The sequence below is a fragment of the Haliotis cracherodii genome, unplaced genomic scaffold (assembly GCF_022045235.1).
Source record: "Haliotis cracherodii isolate W230 unplaced genomic scaffold, xgHalCrac1.p SCAF_1, whole genome shotgun sequence".
NCBI lineage: Eukaryota > Metazoa > Mollusca > Gastropoda > Lepetellida > Haliotidae > Haliotis > Haliotis cracherodii.
In genome coordinates, this window is record NW_027266264.1 from 55,881,819 (window position 1) to 55,892,519 (window position 10,701).

The following is a 10,701-nucleotide window of genomic DNA, read 5'->3' on the forward strand; positions in this document are numbered from 1 at the left end:
AGGCATAATTTCTCAGGCCATTGGTGTTGATGTCTCAAAGCAGCTCCATTGTATGTTTGGATATAAAGGACAAAATGGGGACATGTTCAGACAAGAGTATATCCTACATTAGTCTCACCACAGTGAGGAGATACTCTGTGAGAGAAGGGCACCTATGATTGATTGACCAATGTTGACTCAGTCAGAGCAGGCTCCTATAATAGACTGACCATTGTATACCCTGTGAGAAGAGGGCCCTTACAATAGACTGATCACTGTCTACCCTGTGAGAAGAGGGCTCTTACAATAGACTGATCACTGTCTACCCTGTGAGAAGAGGGCTCTTACAATAGACTGATCACTGTCTACTCTGTGAGAAGAGGGCTCTTACAATAGACTGATCACTGTCTACTCTGTGAGAAGAGGGCTCTTACAATAGACTGATCACTGTCTACTCTGTGAGAAAAGGGCTCTTACAATAGACTAATCACTGTCTACTCTGTGAGAAAAGGGCTCTTACAATAGACTGATCACTGTCTACTCTGTGAGAAAAGGGCTCTTACAATAGACTGATCACTGTCTACTCTGTGAGAAAAGGGCTCTTACAATAGACTAATCACTGTCTACTCTGTGAGAAAAGGGCTCTTACAATAGACGGATCACTGTCTACTCTGTGAGAAAAGGGCTCTTACAATAGACTGATCACTGTCTACTCTGTGAGAAAAGGGCTCTTACAATAGACTGATCACTGTGCACCTATGATCGATTGACCAATATCTACTCAATAAAAACTGGCCTCCCAGAATAGGCTGATTTCTGTCTACCCAATGAGAGAAGGGTTCCTACAATTGACTGTCTACCCAATGAGAGCAGGGCTCCTAGAATTGACTGACCACTGTTTACACAATAAGAGAAGGGCTCCTACAATTGACTGTCCACTGTCTACACAATGAGAGCAGGGCTTCTACAGAAGACTGACCACTGTCTACACAATGAGAGAAGGGCTCCTACAATAGACTGACCATTGTCTACACAATGAGAGCAGGACTTCTACAATAGACTGACCACTGTCTACACAATGAGAGCAGGGCTTCTACAGTAGACTGACCACTGTCTACACAATGAGATCAGGGCTTCTACAATAGACTGACCACTGTCTACACAATGAGAGCAGGGCTTCTACAATGGACTGACCACTGTCTACACAATGAGAGAAGGGCTCCTACAATAGACTGACCACTGTCTACACAATGAGAGCAGGGCTTCTACAATAGACTGACCACTGTCGACACAATGAGAGCAGGGCTTCTACAGTTGACTGACCACTGTCTACACAATGAGAGAAGGGCTCCTACAATTGACTGACCACTGTCTACACAAAGAGAGCAGGGCTCCTGCTATTGAGTGACCACTGTCTACTAAGTGAGAGAAGGGCTCCTACTATTGAGTGATCACTGTCTACTTAGTGAGAGATGGGCTCCTACAATTGACTGACCACTGCCTACACAATGAGAGCAAGGCTTCTACAATAGACTGACCTCTGTCTAAACAATGAGAACAGGGCTTCTACAATAGACTGACCACTGTCTAAACAATGAGAACAGGGCTTCTACAATAGACTGACCACTGTCTACACAATGAGAGCAGGGCTTCTACAATTGACTGACCACTGTCTACACAATGAGAGAAGGGCTCCTACAATAGACTGACCACTGTCTACACAATGAGAGCAGGACTTCTACAATAAACTGACCACTGTCTACACAACGAGAGCAGGGCTTCTACAATTGACTGACCACTGTCTACACAACGAGAGAAGGGCTCCTACAATTGACTGACCACTGTCTACACAATGAGAGCAGGGCTCCTACTATTGAGTGACCACTGTCTACTAAGTGAGAGAAGGGCTCCTACTATTGAGTGATCACTGTATACTTAGTGAGAGATGGGCTCCTAAAATAGACTGATTTCTGTCTACCCAACGAGAGAAAGGCTCCTACTATTGAGTGACCACTGTCTACTTAGTGAGAGAAGGGCTCCTACAATTGACTGACCACTGTCTACACAATGAGAAAAGGGCTCCAAAATTAGATGTCCACTGCCTACACAATGAGAGCAAGGCTCCTACAATAGACTGACCATTGTCTAAACAGTGAGAACATGGCTCCTACAATAGACTGACCATTGTCTAAACAGTGAGAACATGGCTCCTACAATAGACTGACCATTGTCTAAACAATGAGAACAGGGCTCCTACAATAGACTGACCACTGTCTACTTAGTGAGAGAAAGGTTCCTACAATAGACTGACCACTGGTTTCCCAATGAGAGAAGAGCTCCTATAATGGAGTGACCACTGTCTACCCAATAATGGAAGGGCTCCAAAATTAGACTGTCCACTGTCTACCCAATGAGAGAAGGGCTCCTACAATAGACTAACCACTGTCTACCCAATGAGAGAAGGGCTCCTACTTTTGAGTGACCACTGTCTACTTAGTGAAAGAAGGGCATGTACAGTAGACTGATCACTGTCTACACAATGAGAAAGGGCTCCTACAATAGGCTGATTTCTGTCTACCCAATGAGAAAAGGGCTCCAAAAGTAGACTGACCGCTGTCTATACAATGAGAAAAGGGCTTCTACAATAGACTGACCACTGTCTACCCAAGAAGGGCAGGGCTCCAGAATTAGACTGTCCACTGTCTACCCAATGAGAGCAGGGCTCCTACAATAGACTGACCACTGTCTACATATGAGAAAAGAGCTCCTAAATGAACCTGACCACTGTCTACTTAGTGAGAAAAGGGCTCCTACAATAGATTGACCACTGTCAACTTAGTTAGAGAAGGGCTCCTACAATAGGCTGATTTCTGCCTACCCAATGAGAGAAGGGCTCCAAAAGTAGACTGATCACTGTCTACCCAATGGTAGAAGGGCTCCTACAATAGACTGACCTCTGTCTACCCAATGAGAGCAGGGCTCCTACAATAGACTGACCACTGTCTACACAATGAGCAAAGGGTTCCTAAATGAACCTGACCACTGTCTACTTAGTGAGAAAAGGGCTCCTACAATAGACTGACTACTGTCTACCCAATGAGAGCAGGGCTCCAAAAGAAGACTGTCCACTGCCTACCCAATGAGAGAAGGGCTCCTACAACAACCTAACCACTGCCTACCCAGTGAGAGAAGGGCTCCTACCATTGAGTGACCACTGACTTCTTAGTGAGAGAAGGGCTCCTACAATAGGCTGATTTCTGTCTACCCATCGAGAGAAGGGCTCCAAAATTAGACTGTCCCCTGTCTACCCAATGAGAGAAGGGCTCCTACAATAGATTGACCACTGTCTACCCAACAAGGGCAGGGCTTCTACAATAACCTGACCACTGTCTACAGTACTCAGTGAAAGATGAGGGTTGGTGAGTTACATCCTCCCTCTGCCAGCTCATGTTGTTCAAAGGAAGTGCCAATTATAGCATTACCAGAAGAAAAATGGAAAATTAATGCAGCATACACTCCAAATATTGAGAATTATTTGGAAGGTTTGACACAAGCATGAAGTATTTGTGTTCTGTCCACCTTGTTGATGCCATTTCCTTAGCCAGAGGTCATTGGGTAGTAATTGAATCCCTCTATAGAAGCAGTTATAAATCAGTGTGAGGTGACCATGGAAGACTTGCCCTGTCCTTAAAGAGCCTCTCACCTACATCTGCCAGCTGAGGGCTGGGTTCACCGAGCTGGAGCTGCGTGTCAGTCTGTGTAGGGATTGGTGGACACAAGTAGGGCATTTATAACACTGTGACAAGCTTTGGTGAAAATAATGATTATTATGTTTGTTATAAGAGAGTGAGTGGGTTGGTTTAACGCCGCTTTTAACATTATTCCAGTTATATCACGGCGTGTCAGCTTAGTGTGGGAGGAAGCCCAAAGTGATTAAGGTCTCAGACGTTTACCACTTCGGTGAAACCCACAAGCATGGGTATGGTGCTGACGAACCCAGAAATATAATCAGGGCGAACCGGGATTGGAACCCACGATCATAGATTTCTGGCATGCCCAAGGGACGCAACTCTGTACAGCGAATCTCGGTGCCTTAGACGACTGGGCCACCCGTGCCCCCTTGTTATAAGTAGTAGGGGGTATTGTATGTACTTACTCATGCTGGCATGGAATTATTGAAGGTTGTGTCAGTTGTTCGTTTCTACTTCAGTGGATAAGGATCTTATACCTGATTCTACACTACTTGTTGGATCAGTGGTTTGACTAGTTGCAGCTAGTGAGGAGGGTCCTAATGGAGGTCACAAGTCAGGAGTCATATGAGGCCTTTTGTCAGTGGGCGTTCTTTTTTCGGTTTAGTCAGTAAAAAAACATGGAAATAGCAGACAAGCTGTCAAATTGAATCTCAACTGCAAGATCATCTCTTTGCAAATGCTGATTGTCAGTCTGTAGGGAAACATGGGGACAGCTGGTTCTGCTTTGGTTTCATTACAACAATTTGTGTTTTGCCAATACCAAACAATGACAGCTTTTGTTGTGTCGTTAGATTTTGTTATTTTTACGAATTTTATGAAATTTTATCATGATTACCATAAACAGTAAAGTTTTAATTAACGCTAAGCATTTTTGGTGGACATTTTACGTTAATGTTAAATGATAACTCACCTTATGTTTACGATAGTGTTTTTTAGTTGTTTTACGGTACGCTTAACAGTATTCCTGACCAGGTCCCTCGTTTAGGAACCATGTCATATTCCATTGCTGGTGGGGCTGGGGTCTGGGGTCTGTGAGGTTTTTTTTTTTCAGTCACACACCGGTGCAGTGATCATTTATGCTAATTAGCATTTCACCACTGCCACAGGCCAATTTGCATATCATGTGACAAGAATTTTCTCGTGTCAAGCAAACACGATTATTCTGAAATCAGAACAGACTGGGCTAATACAAGCCTTTCGGAGAGCTTTAGTTTAGCATAATCATATGGATATGCTATGACAACTGCGACAGTGAGGTGCATGACAATATATATTCATACATCAATGTGGCAATATCGCTAGCTCTCCGTAGGGCTTCAATGACATGGAGCCGTACAACCAATGTAAAAAAGGGATAACTACGCAAATGGAAATAGTGCTTTCCGTCTTAGGGTATTTTCTCAATGAAAGTTAACCATTCTATGACATGTGTTTATCTAAATGTGCAGACTTGTCAGCAATGAAACATTAAAAATATATGCAATATCTTGAATAGACTCTTGTATGATGTGATGAATCATCACATGGCGCTGGCCTGTGGCAGAGATACTATATGCTGTCTGCATGGAACTCGTTTTTTCAGTCAGCGTTTTAGACGTGAAAATGTTTTCTCTGAAAGGAATAGTAAAACATTTTGGAGGTCCACAACATGTTATTTTCTGAACATGTTAAAAGAATCTCTGTCCCCAACCCAGAATATTAAATGGTCAGTCCAAGACTTTGCACTGTGATAATTATGCAGCTTTTAAACAATCCAGGAGGATTTTAGGGGCAAGATGTGATCCCTAATACTTGTCAAAAGCCTACTTTTATTGGAATTGACTGGTTACACAGTTGAATGTGTTATCTGGCTGTTTGTGTGTCATTGTAAATTGAGGACTTTTCGCTCATGCTAACAATGCCTGTTTTGGGTGGTCCAGGTATTTACTGGCGTCCAAAAGTGTGATATATGATAGTAGCATTGCTGACACTGGCCAAAATAACTTTGATATATCAACTTACTCAGTTAAATGATCAAAAAGTATTTTAATTAAATGATCTTTTAAAGATGACTGTCAGAAACCTTACTATTTTAAGATGTATATATTTATGAATGGTCAGATATCATTAGGATCAATGAATAAGCCTTCCATGGAATGTGGGGCACAGGTTCCCAGTCAGCTTAGTCAGTACCCCTCGGACGTGCCAGGCGATCAAAGGCAAACATAAGCATGAGGTGAGGTGAAATGGGGTTTAACGTCGCGTATGCATGTGTGTGTGTGTGGCTGCTTGTACTAGTCCGGACTGATGCCGATTTATAGTGCTAGCACACTGAGATACCATGCTGCAGTTTAACATGAATACCCCACTCAGACACAGTATACTGACTCCGAGCCGACTGGTCCTTGTTTTAGCCCCTTAATGCCGAGCGCCAGACAGGGTAACAACAAGTACCATCTTTTAACATCTTTTGGTATGACGAGGCCGGGGATCGATGCTCTACCACTAGACCACGGAGGCGGTCACATAAGCATGAACCATCTGTTGGTGGGATAACATACTTCTAATATCCCTCCCAGTTTAGCTTTGTTCTCTAATAATTAAGAATTGACTTTAATATATTTTGCATTTATGGAGGTATAACATATAAAATGGTGTGCACGCTTTGTGCACATCAGTTTTTAGTTTAAACTTCCATAAACACGTACCCAAAAACATTTTTAAGGCAATTCTTATAAATAAAGAAGTCAACAATAATAACTTCACATGTACAGACTGCTTATTTCATTATTAATGGAACACAAGCCAATCTCATCCTCCTGTCAGCCTATCAGGAGACAGTCGTACGTTAGTGGGAGTGGCCTTTTTTTCCAGTTCTTGGAAATACAAATGCAAAAATAAATTTACTTGATTAGCTGATCAAATGCCAGGAATCTCTTGCAATATATTTATTTACATACTTACCAAACATGTTCGACAGTAATTGGTTCATTGAAGGTAAATCTTACCTGAATTGTTGTTGAATGAGATAATGATGTATATTTATCGGTTGAATTATCTAAATGCGTAACTGGGCATTATACTAAATGGATTTTCTCTTAATACACAGCATACCATAAATAAGAATAACACACTAATGAGATGCTAATTACCTCATTGAAAACAATTACCAGTGGTCAGTTTGCCGGCTGTCTTCGCTGGTCCAGCTGAGCGTGCTCACAGATTACAGATCACAGTGATTTTGAAAATTATATAGGGCAGGCTTTTCACTGTCAGAAGACCAGTATTATCAACCATCCAAGATAGGGTCTGCTGGCACTTGAACATGGGCCTATACAGTGAAATACTGTGTGCAATTTCATTATTAGTCATTTGGTAATCTAAATTTAAATGTCAGATATGCCCCTATCTTGAAGGAACATTTTGAGCAGCATCACACAAAATGTCCCGGGGAAGATCAAGGCCTGACCCTTGTCCTTATCAGCAACTGTTATGGGTTATTGTACTGCAGACATGTGTCAAATTGCATGTGTTGCCATTCAATCTGTGACAGTTGATATGTCCTGTAATTCAAGACTATTATTTAAAAGAAACAAGGCCTTATGTCAAAGAGTATATCTGTTCCTGTAATGAAAATGTTTCTTTGTACAATTTTCTTGAGGAGAATTTTCCCCTTTACCTTTACCCTAAGCTTAACCCTTGCCCTTGCCCTCGCCCTCGCCCTCACCCTCACCCTCTCCCTTTCCCTCACCCTTTCCCTTACCCTTACCCTTACCATCACCCTCACCCTCACCCTCACCAATACCCATAACCTCATCCTCATCTTCATCCTCATCTTTATCCTCATCCTCATCCATATCCTTACCCTTACCTTTACCCTCACCAATACCCATACCCATACCCATACCCATACCCATACCCTCATCCTCATCTTCATCTTCATCCTCACCCTCACCCTCACCCTCAACCTCACCAATAGCCTCACCCTTACCCTCACCCTCACCAATACCCATGCCAATGCTTTCACCCTCACCCTCACCCTCACCAAAACCCATGCCCATGCTTTCACCCTCACCCTCACCAATACCCTCACCCTCACCCTCACCAAAACCCATGTCCATGCTTTCACCTCACCCACACCCTCACCCTCACCCTCACCCTCACCCATACCCTCACCCTCACCCTCACCAATACCCTTACCCTCCCATACCCATACCAATGCCCTTACCCTCCCATACCCTTAACCCCCCATACTCTCCCTCACTCTTACTCTTACTCTTACTCTTACTCTTACTCTTACTCTTACCCATACCCTTACCCTTATGTAAATGTAATCTGGGCCTTAAATAAGCAAGCTGATTTCTTTGAATCACAGAAAACATGTTCACATGCATGTGCCCACTTTCCCTGGGTGTGATACATCTACACTGGCAATATTTGTTCTGCAACTAATTCCATGTGGATCTGACCATCATTGACACTTGCTGTCTGTAGATTCCAAAACATTGCAGGTCCCATGTCCCATGGTGCTTTAACATATGACGAGCCATTCATCGTGAGAGAATCAAATTGAATATAAAGCCGCTTCCACGCTGGACAGCATACCAACAAAACCCAGTCAAGAGACCAATATGATTAACAATGTTCCCTAAACACTGGAATTCCTGACATGTTAACTTATCTGGGTTATTAAATGTGTTTGTCTAATTAATCCATGGGAAATTTGACCATGTTTTGCAAGTCCATGTTGTACACACCCTTCCATACTAGGCTCTTCGGAGGATCAGGTTCGCTGTTTGCTTTGTCGATGATCATCGCATGGGTCCCATCAGGCCCGACTATGCCACGAAATGCCACATCATATAGATTGTAATTACTTGTCGAGTGGCAGAGTATTGCTTTTATGTAATGAACTGAGGTACGGCACAAGAACACTTAATTAAAGTTATTAATCACTTTCAGCTTTTGTTTTGACAGGTGTGCCATTTTTGTAATACAATTTCCACTTTGGGCTATCTCATTGCTCTTGTTTATTCTCACTAGACTGACGTGGGAATCTTAATCTGGTAGCTGATCAAAGGATGGATCTCACCTGGACATTCACAGAAAGAGTAGAAAAGTCTTTCACTCAACAGGAGAGACTTTTATGTGATATATAAAACATTGTTAGCTCTTTAAAGAAAAGACATAATTCTAAAATGGATGGTGGGGAGATCAAAGATTTAAAGATGAAGCATACTGATTCCCACTATAATGAAAATCCAGTTCTATGTTGAAGTTGCTACAATATAAATGCCCAGACTGAGCATAATTAAACAAGGTGTATGTATAAATAACTTTGTTTACCATTCATTGTACAACACACGTGTAAAGATATGTTATGTTCTTGAATTGTCAGAGCAAATATATGTTTCATAATTAAAGATACAACATCAAATATATATATATATATATATATATATATGTATATATATATATATATATATATATATATATATATATATATATATATATATATATATATATATATATATATATAAACTTAGCTCACCTTACACAAAGGTGATTTTTCGTTGAGATGAGTGTTTTTTTGTAAGTTGAGGTTGTGTGTATGTGAACACAAAAATGGTGTCTTTAAACGGAAATAATTAATGCTGATCTGACTTTAAACATGGGGGGCACAGCAGCTTTGTTGAATGCATCATCTTGGCCAACAAATCTGCCATATATATAATCATATTGAAAATTGATGTGAAGTACATTTGTGGTGCTCAATCATTCATGTGACAATTTAAAAAGAAAAATTATGTTAATTTATCAAAACAACATTTTGACTTCAAAGCTGCATAAAACAACAAACAACATAAGTTGTAGCAGGATCACCCTGGGCGTATGGGGATTATGCGTCCCGCATTAGGTTTTATGCCTGTGTAAAACCTAACGAGGGACACATAAAACTCCATGTAACCAGAGTGATCCTTTTACAACAAATCTATCTTACCGACATAATTCAATATGACATTGTAAAGTAATTCAAATAAATTCCAAATTGTTAGAAAACAGCTGGTTGATTGAGCTGAGGTTAGTTTGTGCTTTGTCACATGACATCCACTGGCTCGGAAAAAGTGTGCAGCCTTTTGCTTTGAAGCGGGGTATAAAGGATTTATTCTGTCTCTCAATTTTTTCCCCTCCAAGGCAGGTTACACAGTATTTTATCAAGATCACATGGACCAATCAGATCTCATCATTGTGACATGGAGGTATGATAAACATAGTTATGAGGATAAATAATGTAATAAATTCTAATATCATTGACATATGCCTCTTTTATGGACACACGCTTTAAGAAGTGTGGCATGTACTTAAATATATGTATGCATGAAAAAATGCATATCATTTTGATGGATTTCACTTTCTTCCGCCATGTCTATTTATGTTGATCTTGAAACATTAAGTCATGATAGTAGATAAACAAACCGTAGTTCACACCATCATGATTCAAATAATTTACTTCAATTTTTGTTTGTTGTTTAATGCTGCACTCAACAATTTTCCAGCTATATGACAGTCATCTGTAAATAATTAAGTCTGGACCAGACCATCCAGTGATGGACATCATGAGCATCGATTCACGTAATTGGGATGCAATGACGTGTCAACCAAGTCAGCAATCCTGACCTCTTACAACAAGCATAGTGCCTTTTTTGACAAGCATGGGTTTGCTGAAGTCCAATTCTAACCCAGATCTTCATGGGTCTAGAAAGCATGGAACCACCACTGATATGACTCAGGTCACTGTAATGCTCCTTGGGTGTATGACCCAATCAGCCTTGGCAATTCGAAGCATCAAAGTATCAAATCAAGGATAACATATTATAAGGTTAACATAAGGATAACTGGCCTGTTATCCTTGGGAGACAACTTCATGGATCTGGTGGTCAGGCTCCATGACTTGGTTGATTGTGTGTCATCAGACCCCGAAGCAATTGTT

General features: G+C 41.3%; 1 protein-coding gene across 1 annotated transcript; it reads right to left on the reverse strand.

Moving 5' to 3' along the window:
- Nucleotides 1-7,402: 7,402 nt before the first annotated feature.
- Nucleotides 7,403-7,831, reverse strand: LOC139456321 (chondroitin proteoglycan-2-like). The gene has a single exon (XM_071237959.1). The coding sequence runs from the start codon at nt 7,829-7,831 to the stop codon at nt 7,403-7,405; it is 429 nt and encodes a 142-aa protein (XP_071094060.1).
- Between the last annotated feature and the right edge of the window lie 2,870 nt (nt 7,832-10,701).